The sequence below is a fragment of the Prionailurus viverrinus genome, chromosome B3 (genome assembly GCF_022837055.1).
Source record: "Prionailurus viverrinus isolate Anna chromosome B3, UM_Priviv_1.0, whole genome shotgun sequence".
Taxonomy (NCBI): domain Eukaryota; kingdom Metazoa; phylum Chordata; class Mammalia; order Carnivora; family Felidae; genus Prionailurus; species Prionailurus viverrinus.
The window spans coordinates 42,457,697-42,477,214 of record NC_062566.1 but is presented as its reverse complement, the minus strand read 5'-3'; the positions used below and the strand labels follow the sequence as shown (position 1 = coordinate 42,477,214).

Genomic DNA, 19,518 nt, shown 5'->3' with positions numbered 1-19,518 from the left:
TCCGGTCGCCCAGGCACAGCCCTGGTAACGGATAGGATGCGGTGGAGGGTGTTGGCCATTACGGGAGAGAAGAGCGGGAGGGAAGAGCGGGAGGGAAAGGAGGCTAAGGGAAAGAGTCTTTTCCACCCAGAAGAGTTAAGGTACAGTTGATGAGCACAGAAAATGCTTTGGGGTGACAGGGTGAGCTCTGGGGCTATGTGAGAAATAGAGGGGACCAGAGAGGAGATAGAGGTACCTTGGTGGCAGGGGAAGTGGAGAGGGGCCGACAGCCAAAGAAGGGATGGAAGCAGGAGGGGGACCGCAGCAGTGGCACCCCGACTGTCACCCTTGGTCCCTGCAGTGTCACTCACAGGGGGATCCTGGGAAGGGTCTAATGGGCATCTGTATGTCTCTGGCTGGCTGAAGTTTTCTTTGCTTGTGAACTCGAGCTAGCACCGGTTTCATCTTTGGCCTCTATGCAGACACACATCTGTGAGGGGTCTCAGTGTTTTATTTACTGGGAGATTCCAGAGCCAGGGTGGTTGGTAATCAGGGGTGATGGCAGGCCAGACTCTTCAGGAAACACTGTTTTGGTTTGGGGCCTCACACTTGGAAAGAGTACTTGATGTCACCCCCCAGGGGGTAAGGAGGGACCTTTGAAAGTTTAGCCTGAAGAAAGGGCAGGACAGGTGGTGTGAGGGAGGTATGGGGGTTTCAAGTGTTTGAATGGCTGTCATTTGGAGGAGGGACTGTAACCTTCTTGCTCTCTGGGCAAGAAGGAATCTGCTTCCTCCTTGGTTGATCCTAGTGGTGTTGTAGGAATGCAGATATCAGCTCAGCATGAAAATGTTTCCATGGCTGAGAGCTGTCACAAAACGGAAGGGCACATTTTGATAGGCAGTGTGTTTCCAACCTCTGGGAGCAGAGACTGGATGGCTGCTTATCAGCCAGAGATATGGCAGGGTGGAGAGAGATGGGGGGGATATCGGAAATTCACATTGGGGTTTGAACCAGAGAAATGTGGTGTCCCACATAGTGCTGACATTCTACCACTTTATGAGTAAGATATGGAAGAACGAGTGAATATCCAGGTCTGTTTTAACTTATCTGGAGAAATGGAAACTTCGGGAGGCCAGAGAGAGGAAGTCACCTTTATCTGCCATGTAGGCGCCATATTCTTAATCACAGAGATAGACACAGTCTTAGAGGCCATTAGACCTCTGTGCTCACAACCCTCTGTTTAGGCTGTGATGACTTATTATTTCATTTGTGAACATGTTTAACTCTATCGTGGGGCTTTAGACTCTACAAATGGCACTGTGCTTCCTACAACTTGTGTAGTGTAGACAATCAAGTGTGAGCTTAGATCCTTAATTGGATTTCCTTCTCTCCTGACATTTGATGGCTGTGGAAACGAGGCTCGGAGAGGTTGTGCCTTGCCTCAGGTCAAACAGCAGGTGAAGGGCTGAGCTGGGACCAGGCTGCCTGCTCCGTTCTGTTTCTAGCATTTCTTCCACACAGGCCGCTCTCAGAGGTTTGCGAGTATTTGGGATGTTTCAGGACCAGTGACTGCATTTCATGAAGTTACCATCTATGGACACTCACTTCAGGACACTCTTTGCGTTTGGCCAGGGGTTTGGTGGCAAATGGCAGATTTTCCTGGATGTGAGGTTAGGTGTCTTCAGAGCCTTGCTGGAGTGCTGAGTGTTAAAGTTGGGCTAGGAGGGGCCACCAGGCTTGCTCTCTGAATCTGCAATAGTAGATCAGCAGGAGCCCTGGTGAGGGACCCCACCCTCCACCTCCTGCAGAGGTGGCCCCAGGAATGGGCCAGATTTCTGTGGATAGTATTCAAGGGGGCTTCTCAGATTCATGGGTCGGCTGGGCTGGTGTGGGGATCTCAGGGGTCAGGTTGGTGCGTGGGGCCCCCAAAGTCAGAGTCCCTGAACAGAAGCAGTGCTTGTGGTCTAGTAAATGGCAGCCGGTGACTTGGCTGGGGGTAGGGGAGTAGGCTTCTGATTGGGTGGGGCCCAGAGAGCAATGCAGAGTCCAGGGCAGAAGGCCAGTCAAGGACTGGGCTCTCTGTGTGTATGAAGGTGCAGCTTCACTGGCCCTTGGTGTGCTGGGGCTCACTCAGGACAGGCTGGGTAAAGTGTGGCATGTGGAGGAACGTGGGGTACTTGCACTTTCTGAGCTGTGTGCTGCCACAGACACACTCACCCTGAGCTCTTACAGCTGCCCTGAGAGTGGACACAGCACTATGCCCCCATTTTGCAGAGCAGAAAGCTGAGGTTCCAGTTGCACAGCTGGTAAATGATCAAAGTAGGGTTAAGATAATGGTGTGAGGGTTACTACAGTCACGCTGTTTCTTTAGTGCACGCTGCGTGCCTGGACACATGCTGTGTGCCTGGACACATGCTGTGTACTCTCCATTCATTACCTGTAATCTGCACCACGACCCTATGTGGTGGGTAATAGAATTGCCATTTCAAGATTGAGATAATTGCAACTCAGTTAAGAGTCATCCAGTGTCTCAGACTCCCATGGCTAGTACGTGGCAGAGTCAAGATTTGAACCTAAGTCTCCCTGACTATGGAAGCCCACGCCTTTTCCTTGTTATAGCCTCACTGGTTCTCTGGAATGAAGTTTAAGATATGCTCAAAGTTTTGTTCTCAGTGGACTGGAGGTAGGTGGGCTCAACCTGTGTTTAGTAGGTCTTTCCATGATAGGCTAGGTTATGTTGCAGTAACAACATCTCAGTAGCTTAACTAAGAAAAGACTATTTCTTGCTCACAGTACATTCCTCATGTGGGTCATGGCACTGTGTGGGTGGAGGTTGCTTTACTCATCAGAGTTACTGGGGGCCCAAGTGTCTGTGATTGTTGCAACAGTGGGAGGGGCATATGTGAATCACTAAGTGGCTCTTAGAGCTGGGACCTGGATATGACCTGTGCTGCTTGCACTCCTATTTCATTGGCCAGAACTAGTCATATGATCACACCGGTCCTCAAGGGGAAGGCAAGCATAATTCTCCGTGTGCCTGGAGGTGAGAAGAACTGATATATTTGGTGAACAGCATTAATGACCACCATCGTGATTTATAGGGACCTCCATGGTAGGTGCCCAAATGGCCTTTCTTTTAAAAAAATGATGGGGTTGGGGTGTCTGGTTAGCTCAGTCATTTATTTAGGTGTCCAACTTTACGTTTCAGCTCAGGTCATGATCTTGTGGTTCGTGGGTTTGATCCCCACACTGGGCTCTGTGCTGATGGTGCGGAGCCTGCTTGGGATTCTCTTTCTCTCCCTCTCTCTCTACACCCCCCCCCCCATGCTTTCTCTCTCAAAATTAATTAATTAATTTAAAAAAAATGATGGGGTCCTGGCCCTCGAGCAGTCCTGGGGTAGGTCTTTGTTTTGATTTGGTTACTCCATCCCTCCCCCACTGTTTCTCTCAGCTCTTCTAACAGGAAAGGTGACATTTTGTTCTGTCTTTAGTCAGAAATGGAGGGACTGAGTGAGAGTCATGTGCAGCCAAGGCTCAGAAACAAGTGGTCCAAGGGGAAGGAGGCCAGAAACTCACCACACCTCCTTCAAGCCTCTGTCTGGAAGGAAATCTGTAATTTATATTCTATAACTTCTGGGTGGTATACACCAATTCGTTCCAATACACTGCTCTTCATGCAGTGATGAGTGTTTTGACATGTGGCAACATTATTTGTCATTTTCCTTGATCCATGCAGTGAATGGATCCGTAACACCACCCTTGCTTTTAAGAAAACCAAACCGTGATTCAGAGAAATTGTTACTTGAGCAACACCTCAGGAAGGGCAGGTGACCCTGCCTGGATTAGGACATTTCCTCTTTTTGGCCCTGCTCTCTTTGCTTGTCAGAGCTGGCTGCTGACCCCATCTGGCTGGCCTGCAAGGAGGGGTCCAGAGACCCTGGGTGGGCTTTGCAGGAGCTCAGTCTGCTCAACTCTGTTGCAGGGAACAGCCAACGTCTTTGAAGGAGGAAATAAATAAAGGTCATCCTTGGGAGGAAATAAATAAAGGTCATCCTTGTTGTATGTCTTAATCCCAGTGATTGTGGGAACCAGTCTCAAATTTGGTGAGAGGTTTGGTCTAGCTTCTTGCCTCCTGACCTTGATGTCAGTCCTCAGTCCTCCTTTTCTTTCTCCATTCCCTGTTACCTTCACTCCTGCAGCCATGGAGGTGGGGGACAAAGGCAAAAGGTAGCAATTTTCTGCATGGAAATTTGGTCTAGTTTGGGGGTTTAAGGAGGCACTAATAGAATGGTCATTGGATTGAGAGTTACTGCTCTAAGAATTGTTATTTAAAAATTTTAAATGGCATGATTTCTATAACGTAGTGTTAATCCTTTCAGTATTTATGGAATTATGGTAGCAGCAATGTGAAAGTTGAAAGATGAGCTTTCATAGTAACATGATTTCTGAGAAGGGAACAGTCTAGATCTGTGAACTCGATTAGGACCTTTTGGCTTCCATATTGAGCCTTTGGTTTATCTTGGAGGGGTCCCCATAACTCCCCAGTAGGCAATGCTCTGGAGAACCTGCTTGTTTATGTCTCTCTTCAAAAATCCTGTTCAACCTGTTGGGCCTGTGTGTGCTGACAGCGAGCTGATTTTAACCATTTGTAAAGCTGTCTGACCTATTGGTGACAAAGTGAATCTAACCTGGTCTAACCCCTGCTTTTTTCATGCCCCACCCCACCCCCCACCACACCATATTTTCCTGGTGACGCAGAGCTCTAGGTGCATGGCATTGTCTGCCGGCCGGAGCTCCTTGAAGGGCCATCTACACCATGGGAAGGTGTAGGGGTCCATAAACAGGAACTTCTGCATGCTGGTTACAAGATTATATCTTAGACTGTGGCACTCAGGGTGAGGGAAGTGGCATCTTATAAATATGATGGGAGCCTCTTTTTATCTCCTGGACATTGAGAGGACCCAGGGACACTGGGGAAAATATTCTAAGAATTTTTTAAGGAGTGGTGTAAAACAAGAATAAAGGCAAAAGCGTGTTTAAAAGTCTGTAACCCGGCACTGTTTCAGAGAAGCCCCTGAAACAGTTTTGGTGATATAATTGCATATTCCTTTTTTCCCCCCCTTTAAATCAGGGTGAGTGAATGGACATAGCGAAAGCCCCCAGCTGACAGGTGTGGCTCTTTTCCATTCTCTGCCTGACTGTGGGGAATTTTTCCTGAAGCTGCTGCCCTACTCTGAAGAAACTAGAAGAAAGTAGCAGAGGTCATGGGCAGGGATTGAAAGCGGGATACTACTTCTGGTTGTGTGACTTTTGGCTACCGAACCTTAATATGTAGCTGTCATGGGTTGATTTCTTACCCTGTGCCCGGAGCACTGCTCCATGCTCAGTACAATGTCTCTCTTAACGATTAGAACAACAGGAAGACCAAGGCTTAGAGATGAACAAGCAGGGCTGAGTCAGATCGGCTTACTCCAAGGCTTTTTTTTGTTTGTTTTTATTAAGGTAACATTCACCTAACATAAAATTCACTATTTTTAGTATTTTAAAGTATACAATTCTTAGTGTTTATGTATTTATAAGGTTGCGTAGCCGTTACCGCTTTTCAAGTCCAAAACATGTCCATCGCCCCCAAATGAAGCCCCTTACATCCAAATTCCTTCCTTCCCTGGTCCCTGGGCAACCCCTAGTCTACTCTTTGTCTCTGGATTTGCCTGTTGTGAACATTTCATATAGAAATGTTCTATATTCACTCTAGTTTCAGTAGGATCATACCATATATCAGAGCCTGAGCAGGTAGCTTCTTGGGAAAATCACCTGACCTATTTAGGTGCAGAGTATTTTTATCATAGGTGTTTTTATCCCTATCTTGGGTATCTCTTTTAACATTATTTTGTGGCTTAAATGAGAACCTGTGTAAAATGCATTCTCTCAGCAAGTGTGAGGTGTTTTATTAGTATAACTTTTGTTTTGGACCTGTGTCTAAATTACAGGCCATTCGGAGAGCAAATCTTGCTGGTTTCCTAACTACTTAAAGGGAATTATATTGATTTATTTCACAAGGACATGGTGAAGAAAACCAATGATGTTTTTAACCTATGTAACCATGGAGTTACTTAGGGAAAACTGGCTAATTGAATATGTTGAAAAGGGGGTATGTTTCAGGCAGTTTGGTGAGCAGAAAAACTACCACCAGAGCAGTGAACAAACCAGGATGTAAACAGAATCTTCGGTAAGCATAATACATTTAAACTGACTTTTAAGGTAAGTTAGTGACACTTTGTTTTGCTCACTGGCCAGAAGTTTCCCGTTTTTGGATATGGTCCTCACTTCTAGATGCCAGGTAAGGGACACTGATAAAAAGGATCTGAGATTAGGTGACAGCATTTGAAAATGAAAATTTAAGCATGATGTTAAAGAGTAAAGCTTCTGGAATTCTTTAATCCCATGATTGCTGAATATTGCCCCAGTTTCTTCAAGTTCATTATAGAATCCCAGACTGTGAGAGCTGGCAGGGACACTGAAATTGGCTAGACCATTTCATGAACAGAGGAGCAAACTGAAGGCAGACAAAGTTAAATGACTTGCCCGAAGTCCTCATGCGGTGTATTATTAGCAGAGTCTGGTCCAGAATCCACATCTCCTACCCACTGTTTTCGGCATTGGAATCAACTCTTCCTTGGAAATATTTGGGGTTTGGGTTACGAGTACCCTCCAGTTCTTTGCTGTTTCCTTTGCCACATTGATTCCGTCTCGCTCGTGCCCTGCTCCCTTGCCAAAACACAGACCGACACAGCTTACTGAGCAGTCCAGCTGCGTGACCGATTCAGTTCTGAACTGCAAATATGCTGGGGAAGAACGGTGTTGGCATTTGGAAAATAGAGTGAGAGAAGTTTTGGAAGTTCTGATGTCGCTTTTAGAGAAGGGGTTTAAAAAATGATGTTTTTCCATGGCTCAACCCCACCGTGACCAAAAATGGTAAGTAGGCAGAGTCAGAGGAGGAAGGGAAACCCCATCACTTTACATTAGTGCAAGGGTGTCAGCTTTTTCAAGTTCTACTATCTCTTAGCTTTTTTTTTTTTTTTTTAATTTTCTGACCTACTTAGAGCTATTACACTTTCTTTAATGATGTGAATGGAGCTCGGAGAGGTCAGAGGTTTGCATAGGTCACGGTGTGGGCTGGCTGCAAAGCCTGCTCTAGTGTCCAAGTCCCATGACACCCAATCCCAGGCACTGGGAGTCATATCAAGAAGCACAGAGGACTTGAAGAGTTGGGACTTGAGCTGTGAGCCTCTGCAGGAAGGCCCTGAGATCGGGCAGTCTCTCCTCAAAGTGAGACCCACAGCCCAGCATCACTGGCATCAACTGGAAGTTTGTTAGAAATGGAGAGTCGGGGCCCTGCTCCAGGCTTCCTGAGCCACGGTGAGCATTGAACAAGATCCCCAGGTGAGTCCTGTGCTCAACACAGTGTGAGAAGTCCTGACTTGGAGGCTTTAGGCCAGTGAAATTCCCAGCCAGCTAGGGAAAGAGATGAAGTGAGTGGCTTACAACTACATTGTATGCTGTTTCTTTTCCTAAACTGTTTCCTGTTGTTCACGTGAGGGGGATGCTGAGGACCCCATGCAGGGGACCTGGTTCTCTACACATTCACAGTGAGAAAGGGACTCTTTTATTTGTGACCCAGGTCCTCACTGTGGAAATGAAAGTGGACGTCTACAGCTGTGATGGTTGAAAAGGCGGTAACCTCCCAGCCGATGACCTGACCTAGGGGACACTTTGGGTACCGGTCAGCTGAGCTCGTGCAGCCTCAACACAAGGGTGGGGGGTGGCCAGTGACGTGGAACCGACAAAGCAACATTCCATTCCCTGGACTCCTGGCCTCCACGCCTCAGCTGTTTTCACTCATTCAGCAAAAAAGGGAGACAGAAAAGAAACAAAAGCTGGCTCTGACCGAGGCCTTGTTAATTAGTAAAGCCTGATATGTCCATGTGTTGGGTCCGTACTAGGGCAAGCCAGGAGGGCCTTGTCCTAGGCTACTTGTTACCCAACAGGAGCAAACCTGTCCGTCCGAGGTGTCTGTGCTCCTGCAAGGAAAGTGCATTAGCAGCTTTGGGTCAAAAAAAATACTCACGCGTGGCTTTTTCTGCTACCGTTTGGGAATTTTGTGCTTGTTGTGGATAAAAGTTTCCTGTGGCCCCAGGAGACAGTGTGAGCATTTCTAAATGTGAACATTAAGTCATGAAAATGTGCCAGCTGATAAGCAAGTCAGTATTTGCAGTGAATGGTGGTACCTGGCAAAGACTGGGATTTTGCGCTTTTTTTTTCCCTTGTGATACAGTTGTGTATTCTCTCCTCTTCTTTTAAATAGTAATTGGAGCATATGGTTAAAAGTCAACTATTTTAGAAGTAGTGGAAATATAGCAATTTAACACATTGAAACATGCTGTTTGTTTTGGAAATTTTTTTTAGTTGCCATCAATTTAGCAGACCATCCTCAGTTGGGAAATGAGGCTAAATTTTTAATGAATTAGCCAACCAAGAAACCTGATTTGCCCTTGGACTAATAAGAAGGAGGTCATCTAATTTGTGCAGTGCAGTTGTCCTGGAAAGACCGTTAGAGGATCTTGACTCTCTCTTTGGAGCAATGTAGGGTTGATATTTAGCTGGCAAAAATGTGCAGGCTGCAGTTTGAAACCACGTGTGGGGATTTAGAACCACAGCAGATGAACTGTGCTGAGCCCTACCCTTTGGAAAACATGTGTGGGTTTTGTTGGCTTGGTAGTCATGTCAGTAGTGAGGACTCTTGTCCAGATATTTACAACAGTGTAGTAAGTAGGTAACTTCATCCACCTTTTACAAGTGAGGAAAGGAAGGCCCTACGAGGCCAGGCCCAGCGAATGGCCCTGCAAACAGCCATAGCCTGGGTTTGAGTCTGATGTGGTTGACTGACCATAGAGCCCTCTGCTCCCTCCTCTACACTGTTAGATACACATTTTTAGAGTTAAAACTGAGGATTCCATTCTTGAGATGATTTATGTCTGTGTTGCTCGGGTTGAGATCTGTGTGCATGTGCCAGGTGGGTGAGGGGGAGAGCGCTTGGAACGGCTGTAGGGGAGAAGTGGTACCTCGTCCAGAACACCAAGGGCGCAGTGTCTTATAAAATAGAACATGGAGTAGGATGAAAAATATTGTGGAGTCGAATGCAGAATGTACTTGTAATTTTGTATTGGTAATTTTGATGGAAAAACCCAAACCTTGAAAGGGAGTTCTTTGCAGCCCCTTGGCTGCCTCCCATCAGCCCACATTGGACTTCTCTTCCTACAGGTTGCTGGGTGGAAATTTTGGAGACATGCTCATATAAGTGCAAGTCCTGGGCCATCTGGGCCTTTTCCACTCTCCCACCTATATGTGGTGAAAAGGAATTTCTTAACTATGTGAGCCCGCGTGGGAGATTTCGTTGGCGCTGTGCTCTGTTTGTACAGCTGCTCCCCAGGCTCCAGGCTCTGCTGTCTTCCATGGCCCAGAAGTATCTGTGAATGTGCTGTGGAAGGGTTTCTAGAGGCCGGAGGAGGTGAGAACTGGTCTGGGGAGGTGGTTGTCCTCCAAGTGCCTGTGGCCGTTGATCGTCTTTTCAAAGAAAATGTGTATTTATTTAAAAACATGTAATCTCTCCTAAATTTCCACTGTTGAGAAATCAAGACTTACAAGAAGGTTTGCAAGGGAATACGTTCCTCTCCTCCTTTCCATAACTCTGCCTCCCTTCCTCACAGCCAGCCAGTGTTACCAGTTTCTTGTGTAGCCGGGTAATTACATACTTAACTCCCATTACCTTCCTTTTACACAAACTTTGCTCTTGTGTGTACTGTTCTGTCCCTTCCATTTTCCTTGCTTTCTTGTTACTTTATTTTTCCAGCTGCTCAGGTTATCACTGAACTGATAGAACTTATTTAACAAGTGCCCCATCAGTTGGTATTTAGTTCATTTCAATCTTTGGCTCATATAATGCTGCAATTAATAATCCTGTTTGTATTGTCATTTTGCACACCTGTAGGATAAAGTGCTAGAAGAGAAGTTGCAGGGTCACAGGGGAATGTACTTTATAGTTTTGATTGATACTACCAAATTGCCCCCCTAGGAGCTCATACCAGTTTCTAGCTGCCCCCCAGCAGTGTGTGTCTTGGGTTCCCCTTATACCACCCACCCACCTCTGACCTTGGCTGCCTGAAAGGTGAAGAAATGATCTCAGTGCAATTTTAAGGGGTGGATCTGTCTTGAAAAACATCAGAATATAGCACATCTGCTACTTTTGCCCTTGTGGCGATGGCCTAGTATGGTGTTTCCAGCCTTTTGCAGTGGCTGTGGAATTTTTGTTTCTGTTGACTATTTATGCCTGCTTGCGTGAATAAAATAGCAGTTAAAATATTAAAAAGCAAGTTTATGCAATTCTTTTAAAATAGATATCACATAGGTGATAATGATATGGCTAAAGGAATCGTTAGAAACTGTGTGGTCTTTACTTTTATATATGATGCAGTAGTCTCTCTAATCTTGTTATGACATACAGGACTTAAGATCAAAGAATCACCTAAACATCAAAACACAACACAAGGTCCTTTATCTAGTATGGTTCCAGTAACTTCAGTGAGGTCAGCAGTACTTTGTCTCCAGTGATCTCTGCATAGGTCCTTACCAGCTCTGGGCTCAGTAGAGTTCTGCCTTTGCCAGCATTCCTGAGATACAAACTTAAGCATTTGGAAAAGACACATAGATCAAAGTTCAGCGTTGGAAGGGGAGCTTTTGGAGGTCCTCTAGACCAATTTCATTTTCTTCACTGGGAATTCGTGTAGAAGAACTTGCATGTAAGACCTGCCTTGAACAAAGAAATATGCAGGGAATTAGGTATGGTTTCAGGAAAAGGAAGTTTGAGTCCTATGGGCTTGATATAACATAGGGGACTGTGTGTGTGGGTAGGGACAGGGATGGGTTCCGGAAAGGTTTACCAACAGAGGCTTAAGGTAAATTGATTTGTAAACACACTATGGTCTACCACACTATGAAGACAGGAGAAAAACATAATTTACAGATAGTCAAAACAAGACTAAGTGTCTCCACCCATTCAGGCTCCCTGGAGTCCCACTCAGCTTGTGTTACTGAAAGCTAGGACTGGAGCAGACCCCTGACAGCCAGCCATAAACCGAGTGATTAACTTGCCTGGCTTCCCTGCAAGTAAGTTCTCAGAACTCTGGATGTGCCTCCACCGCTTGCAGACAGAATACCAAGTCCTAAACATCACACCACAACAAAGGGTCCTTTATCTAGCAGGTCAGGACGCCAGTTAGTTCTGAATTCAGGTTCAGCGAGATCTGGTTGTCAGTGGTCTTGTTCTTGATGAGATTTCTGGGTGAACAAAGGAGCATTGACTGCATGAGTGCGTTCTTTGCTTCACCAGATTTAGGCAGGTATCTCCAGCCTGCTCTTTGCTCTCACTTGTGCCTCGGCCGACCTCAGACCACTGAGGTAAACCCCTCATCTCTCCCCTCCATCCCAACTCCGCATCCAAGTTTCCTTTGTCTTTTGTTCCTCTTTGAATTGGCTGTGTTGAGATATAATTTGTATGACATATGATTCACCTGTTTAAAGTGCACGATCCAGTAGTTTTTAGTGTGTGCCTAGAGTTGTACATCCAACACGACTGTCAATTTCAGGGAACATTTTCATCACCCTCAGCCCCAATCAACCACTGATCTACTTTCTGTCTCTATAGATTTGCCTAGTGTGGGCATGTTGTATAAATGTCAGCATGTGGGCTTTTGTGACTGGCTGCTTTCACTTAGCATAATGTTGTTCAATATTCATCCATGTTGTAGCATGGCTCAGTACGTCATTCGTTTTGGAGCCAGTGCATGGTATGGATACACCCCATTTTGTTTGCCCATTCATCAGTTGATGGACAGCTAGGTTGTTTCCACTCTTGGGCTATCAAGAATAATGTTGCTCTGAGGTTTTGTGCAAGTTTTTGTGTGGCCGTAGGTTTTCATTTCCCTTAGGTATAAACTTAAGGGTGGAATCTCTGGGTCGTATAACTCTGTTCAACATTTTAAGGAACTCCGAAACTGTTTTCCAAAGTGGCTGTACCATTTCACATTCCCACTAGCAATGTATAAGGGTTCCAGTTTCTCTCCAGCCTCCCCAACAGTGGCTATCATCTGTCTTTCTGATGATAGCTATCCTAGTGAGTGTGAAGTGGCACCTCGTTGTGGTTTTGATTTGCGTTTCCCTGATAACTAATGATGTCGAGCATCTTTTTATGTGCTTATAGGACTTTTGTAGACCTTCTTTGGAAGGAGGTCCACTCAGATCCTTTGCCTATTTTTAAATTGGGTTATCTATCTTGTTATTATTGAGCTGAAGAATTTTTTATATATTCTAGATATGGGTCCATTATCAGATACATGCTTTATAACTATGTTCTTTCATTCTGTGGGTTGTCTTTTCACCTTCTTGATGGTATCATTGGCAACACCAAAGTGTTTAGTTTTGATGAAGTCCAGTTTACCTATTTTTGTTGTTCTTGTTACTTGTGCTTTTCATGTTGCATCTAAAACTCTGCCTAACCAAGGTGACAAATATTTATTACTCCTGTTTTCTTTTAAGAATTTTGTTTTTGAAATCTTACATTTAGGTCTCTGATCCATTTTGAGTTCTTTTGTGTGTGCTATGTAAGGAATAGGTGTGAATCATGTAAGGAACGGGTGTGAAATCATCTCTTTGCATGTGAGTACCCATTTGTCCCAGCACCCTTTGTTGAAGACTGTTCTTTGCCCATTGAATTTTCTTGGTGCCCTCATTGAAAATCAGTTAACTGTAAGTGTTGGGTTTATTTTGGGGGTCTCAATTCTATTGCATTGTATATGTATCCTTATGCCAGTGCCACACTGTCCTGATAACTGTCTCTTTGTAGTCTCATGTTTATTGGGAAAGTTAGGGCAGGAATGAGCAGTCTAGACTTTTCTTTCTCCTTCCCCATCTGGCCAGTTATTGGATTCTTTGGTTCCTTCCTCAGGCTTTCAACCACACTTTATTTCTCCTTGTTCATCTTGCTGGTTTCAGTAGGAGAGGATACCCACGTAGTCCTGAGAAGTCCCAGCTGTTGGGCACTTTACTTTTCTCCTTAGCAATGCAAGCTAACCATGTTCTGACTCAGTAGCTTGGCTGTGATGGCCTTTCCAAGATGTATGGAATTAAACTTTTGGGTTGTGAAAAGATGCTTTGGTTTCTGAAATGCTCTAATTGGTTCAGTGCAGGCTAATACAGCTTATTGTACTGTTACAAGATTTAAAGATATTTCTGTAAGGCTACACAAGTAAGCAAGCAATTCCGGCAGATAGTTCTCCCAAGTGGGCCATGACATAGCCTTCGAAGCCACAGCTTGCCCTCCCTGGGCTTTCCATTCCTTGCAGGCATCTGCAGCGCTGTGTTGTGAGCACTAGATTTGCTGACATTGGCGTCTTTGTAGTAGTGGAGAGATGGAAGGCAAGAGATCTTCTGGGAGAAGTGGAATTCTGGACAAGGCCACTTATCATCACTTTGTGTTGCTGAGCCAAAAAAGAAAAAGCCCATGCAACATCTGGAACTAACGATAACCACACTGTAATTGTCACCATGCCTTTCTGTTATGAATTTTGTGCAGCACGAGCTCATTTTCAGAAGATCGTGCCTAGAGCTTGCACCAGGAGCTGTATCATAATTTAAGTGAATTTTAATTTCCATTTTGTATTGGACATTAAAAAAAAAATCTATAAACAGAAAGCATCCTTCATCCAGAACTCCTGTTAAGGGGCCCTGCACGTGGTGAGAGGTCAGGGCCATGAACTCAGCAGGAGGCAGTGGTTACAAGAACAGGTTCTGGATTCAGTCTGCCCGAATGCACTTCCTCCTAAGTGAACTTGGACAAGTTCCTTATCTACCCAAGTCTCAGTTTCTTTGTCTGTAAAATAGTGATAATAGTACCCACCTCCTAGAGCTGTTAAAAGCTTGAAATCCCATGTCAAAGACTTAATACAGGCAAGGGTTGACAACATTTTTCTGTGAAGAGCTAGGTGGTAAATATCGTAGGTTTGCAGCATCAGAGGCCTTTCCTTCAGGCATCTGCCACTCACTCTGCTGTTGTAACCTGAAAGCTGCCGTAGACTGTGTGCTCACCAGTGGGCGTGGCGATGCTCCAGTAACACTTTATGTTTAATAACAGGTGGCATGCTGGATTTGGCCTCCAGGCTATAGCGTGTCATTCCCGGCTTAGCACGGTGCCTGGCGCATAGAGGGTTTTTAATAAATGTCCTCCCTGCTCCAAGCTGGGGACTGCCCCTTGACAGTGGGTCCCATGTTCACTTGCTACATGTTTTTAACAGAATGTTGAGGTCCTAGCCAGTCGGAGCAACACTTCGGAGCAGAGCCAGCTGGGGGCTGAATTGCACGTGAAGGCACTGCAGGAGGAGAATGAGAAGCTGCGCAGAAGCATCGAAGAGCTGGAGCAGAGTGTCGCTCGGCTTCAGAGGCAGATTGCTGACATGAAATGCGACGAGGCCAAAGCGAAGGAAATGCTCAAGAAGTGCGAGGTAAGGCTCGCTGGGCCCCAAGCCCGGGTTTGGCAGCTGCGGAAACTTCTTTTCTCCTGTGTCAGTGGTTTCGGAAGTGCAAGGGGATTTATTAGCATAATTCAGTAGGAAAGGTGGAGGCAGTCGTGAATAAGTCCTCTCTGCAAGCTACTTTTCTTGTTCCCTGTGGGTGGTAAACATGGGAGACGGGCTTCGCCGAAGGTCAGGGCTGATGAAGTCAGGGTCCCCACTCACCCAGACATCAGGCACACTCAACCTTTTGACACTGAACAGAGGATTTTAAATGTCTGAAAGGCCATCCTAATACCACCATTGGACCCGGTCACTCATGACTATGTTTTCTTTTTGAACACTTAGTTGATGGATTTTGAAGTTGCACAGGTTTTAACAAACCAACGGTCTGGTTTGCCAGATATCTAGAAGCGGGAGGCCCTTGCCAAGAGACATGTTACCAATGGCAGTGAGAGCTGGCACTGAAAATAAAAGAGAGGACAGGGGCACCTGGGTGGCTCAGTCAGTTAAGCATCTGACTCTTGGTTTCGGCTCAGGTCATAATCTCGCGGTTGGTGAGTTCGAGCTCTAAATAAATGAACTTTAAAAAAGTAAAAGAGAGGACAAAAGAAATGTAAAGGGAGATGTATTCCAATAGGAGCTTCCAAAATGGTCATTTGTCAGAATCAGCTGGAAGCCTTTTCCAAAATTCTGTGTGCCTGCGTCCATTCAATACCTGCTGTTTCTGAAGTTCCAAGGGTGAGGCCTGATATTTGTATTTTCAATCAAATGATTCGGATATTCACATCTGGCTAAGCAGGTAACCGCAGATGGTCACACACATCTAAGAAATAACTGTTGTGGGGCAGCTGGGTGGCTCAGTCGGTTAAGCAACCAACTTCAGCTCGGGTCACGATCTCTCCATTTGTGGGTTCAAGCCCTGCGTCGGGCCCTGTGCTGACAGTTGAGAGCTTGGATCCTCCTTCAGATTCTGTGTCTCCTCTCTCTGCTCCCCCCCCCCCCCCCCTGCTCAGGATGTGCCTCTTTCTCTCTCTCAAAAATAAATATTAAAAAACAAAACAAAACAAACATAACTGTTGTGAGCTACCGCGGGCCTGTGGCTGGCACATTGTGACCACAGCCACTGCTGGCTGTGTCCTCAGATGTCTCTTGTGTTCCTTCCATGCCACTGAGTCAACTTTATAGGCATAGCACACATATAAATGGACACTGACCCTGTTTCATCGTAGAGAGAAGCCCAACAATTAGAGGAGGCCCTTGTGCATGCAAGAAAGGAAGAAAGAGAATCCACATCAGCCAGAAGGACCCTGGAGAATGAGCTGGAAGATGCTCAGGTAAACACAGAGCTGTTGTCTTTATTCCTCATACAGGAAGCCTGAGAAGTAAAATTGGAGAGGCATGTACAGACTGCCATTGGTCCCCTCCACTCTCCGACAGCCTCGTGTGGGTAGAGGCCAGGGATGCTACCCAACATCCTTGCAAAGCAGAGGACGACCCCCACAAGAATGAATTATCTGGCTGAGGTTGAGAAACCTCGGTATAGACATTAAAGAACTTGACAGCTTTCCAAAGATAAAATATGAATTGTGTGAGAAGGCCGGCAGGATTGGTCCCCAAGGCAGTGTGGGGTCAGCTCTCTGGCAGAAGTCAATTTCCTTTCTCCTTTGGGCAAATAGACTCCATAGAGTACAGTCCTTCAGGACGACTATTAAAAGGAGCAGGAGGAAGTCCGTTTTTTTGAAATGAGATAGCTATCTGTATTCAAAATCAGTAGATTCTTAGAAAATTAGGTTTTCCCATTTGAAGGTTAGAAAGATAGGTGGAAGTACATTCTAAAAAAAACAAACAAAGAACCAAAGCCTACACTAAAGTTCTAAAATGACTTTGCACAGCGACCTCATTGTGAACCAGATACGTCCTTTACCTGCTCTCGGGTTTTAACGAACCGGCACCAAGGGTTCCTCAGGCAGTTTCTGAGGATTCAAAAGCCAGTGATTTTGAGCAGTTTGTCAAGAAGGAGATTGTTAACGTTTTCCATTAGGACCCACTTGTCAACGAGGGTAGGTGGGGAAGGGGCATATGAAAAGTGACAAAGCAGTCAGTGTTCAGATTTATAAATCTGCCTGATGCCTCATTGCAGCTTTCCTTTCCATATACAGCTCCCCCTCTCAGGGGGCAGAGAGGAACCTACTGTAACTAGGATTCACTGAGGTCAGCCGTCACCCCCAGATCAGTGGTCTGTGCCTTCTCTCCAGCCTTGCACAGAGACTGTGTTTTTGCAAACAGTAAAGCCCTCTTTTCTTCTGAGTCTGGTGTCTGAGTGTCCTCACCGTGGCCTTCTTTCTTTCAGTTGAGATCTTTGTTACAAACCCTTGTTAGGTTAATTTTGCATGGAATACGGATTCCCCGTGCTGCTGTTAAAGGCCTGTGCTGACTACACACCTGACCCCGAAGCACAGGGTGCGAATCTGTGAGCTGGTTGGGGACGGGAAGAGAGAAAAAGCATATTTTCTCTACAGGGTCAAAAATCTGCACCTTCGTGTCCTGTCATATCCACCCTGAATGCTGGGTGCAGCTGTTATAGGCCTCTGTCTTTCTCATCTTTGGGTCAAACCATTAAGTTTAACAGCTGTGAATCTGCAGCTCAGGGTTAATTCGCAGAGAGAGCAGATGATAGCCTCAGGGCCTAAAGATCTTCTTGTAATCCCCACCCACCCCAACCTCCAGATCTCTGGCCTTGCCTTGGAAATTCTCCCTGACGTGTTGCTTTTGTTCAGGCCTGTTTCCCCAGCGGCGTTGGGACGGTGGGAACTGGAAATGGCAGGCGCGGCCAGTGCGCCACCTGGCAAATGCTCAGAAAGGCCCAACAGTCTCACCTTCCTTATCTCAGCTGGTCTCAGAAGCAAAGTGCGCCATCACTTTGTTTTCTCTAAAACCAGGAACCAGACATCCAGCTCCTGTGGTTCTATGACTTTGTGCACGCCTCTATTCCCTAAGCTGGCAACGGAAAGGGAACTTACCCTTCAAGGAAGAGGAAAGAGTAACTGGGTTCCCCCCTCCCCCCCCCCCCCACAGCATTTTGTATTTCGAAGGCTTTGTGCTTTTAGCGATCCGTGGCATCTTCATGATTGAGAAGTGTATTTCTTCACATAGTAGCTGAAGACTGTGAACTTAGGTCTGATTTATTAAGAGTCAGAAGGTGGCAGTGGGTCGTAAGATGCCACAGTTTGTCGGCTCGGCCCCTCCCACTTGGGGTAGGATGTGTTGTTGTGCAAATCTACGTGAGCTGCATTCAGCAGCAATGTCTAGGTTTCCCCTGAGAAATGGCTTCTGCAGGTGGAGAAGTAAAGGGACCTTTTCTGGAGAAGCCACAGTTCTCTCCTTCGGGGGGGTGGATCATGGTATGGATTCCGTATGCCTTCACCTCCCACTCTGTTGGACTTGTGTGCATCAAGATGACAGAGGGGAAAAGCCCCAGTGCTTCTGCCATTCCAGTCCCCAGTTACTGTGTGGCAAGATACCGCTTAGGGCCTACTCAGTCTTGTGTCCCCACGGAGGCTGTGTGAGGACAATAGTTTATATCTGTACAGTGCTTACAGTTTATAAGGTGCTCTCAAATGCAGTAACTTGGGCATCCTGAAAACACTCCCGAGAAGTGTTTTCAAGAGTTCAGATTTGCAAACGCTTAATTGCAGCTTTTTTTTCCGAATACAGCTTCCCCCTCCTCAGGGGCAGAGAGGAACGTGCTTGTGCTAGGATTCACTCAGGTCAGCCGTAACTCAGGGGCTGTCACCCCAGCTTCCGTCTGATTAAGCCTGTCATTCCTGTAAGCCCATAAGCTCACTTGCACTTGCTTATTGTTAATATGGACGAATAGGGGTCTTAGTCATATTAGGAAAAGGCTCTGTGTCCATTGACAGAGAGTGGTTTTCAAGCTCAAGGGTGTTACTATACATTCACTAACTTGGTGCTTTGGATTCCCCTCACTGATCATTTTGTTCCCAATTTTGGTCCCTGTATTAGTTAATGGGCTGGCATTGCTGGTCTTGGAAATACAGTCACTGTAGCAACAGCATTTTACTCCTCTGACTGCATATTGGGAAGTTAGCTTCTTTTCATGTGGATTCTGAACAGGTTTTCTCAGCAATGATGTATTGGAATACATTTCTTGAAGAAATGAGGAGGCAGAACATTGTTCTAAACTTTAAAGTATGTTAGAATTATCTGGGTAACTTCTAAATCTAAATTTGTGGGTCCCAGTCTAAGAAAAACTGTGATTCCATCCCAAGGGGCTAGAATCCGCATTTAAGGCAAAGAATACTCTGTCCTTACTTGGTGATTCTGATACAAGACGTCTTTAGACAACTTTTGGGGATAGGTATTAATTTTCGACCACTGTGTTTTTATCTTATGCCTGATTGTGAATCTGGACTATGAGACATACCCAGACAGAAAACCTATTGCTTGCCTTGACAGATCTCACTACCTTGCAATGGAGCAATCTACAAGAAATATTTTTTAAATAATTGGGCAAAACTGTTCTTCCAAGCAGATGTGTGTGTGTTGGGGTGGGGAGTGCAGGATTTTGGCCAGGCCCCAGGCCCAGAGTGGGTGAGTCTGGTGTCTCCAGTGGCACAGGAGATCAGGGCCAGGGAGGGAGCCCTGCCCGAGCCAAGGGTGAAGCAGAAATGCATACACCATATGGAGGTTGGATGGAGCCAGGGCTGGCTTGTCTGCTGGCCTGGAGCCTCCAGGATTGGGATCCAGGAGTTGGAAAAGAGAGGCTGGGGGGTCTGTAGAGGCGTGCATTGAGTTGGATCCCACAGAAAGCCATTGATGTCACTCTGTATTGCTTGTTTTTCAGGAATTTACATTATTGACAGTTTTCTCCCACACATGGAACCCTACCTCGATT

The 19,518-nt window shown here is 45.9% G+C and overlaps 1 protein-coding gene across 2 annotated transcripts in view; it reads left to right on the top strand.

The window, feature by feature from the left end:
• Positions 1 to 19,518, top strand: part of CGNL1 (cingulin like 1) — a 201,394-nt gene that overhangs the window by 154,354 nt on the left and 27,522 nt on the right. For both annotated transcript variants that reach the window (XM_047863828.1, XM_047863827.1), the window contains exons 9-10: positions 14,385 to 14,591; positions 15,833 to 15,937. In XM_047863828.1, the coding sequence (XP_047719784.1) occupies positions 14,385 to 14,591; positions 15,833 to 15,937 (312 nt within the window). The remainder of the gene's footprint in view (positions 1 to 14,384; positions 14,592 to 15,832; positions 15,938 to 19,518) is intronic.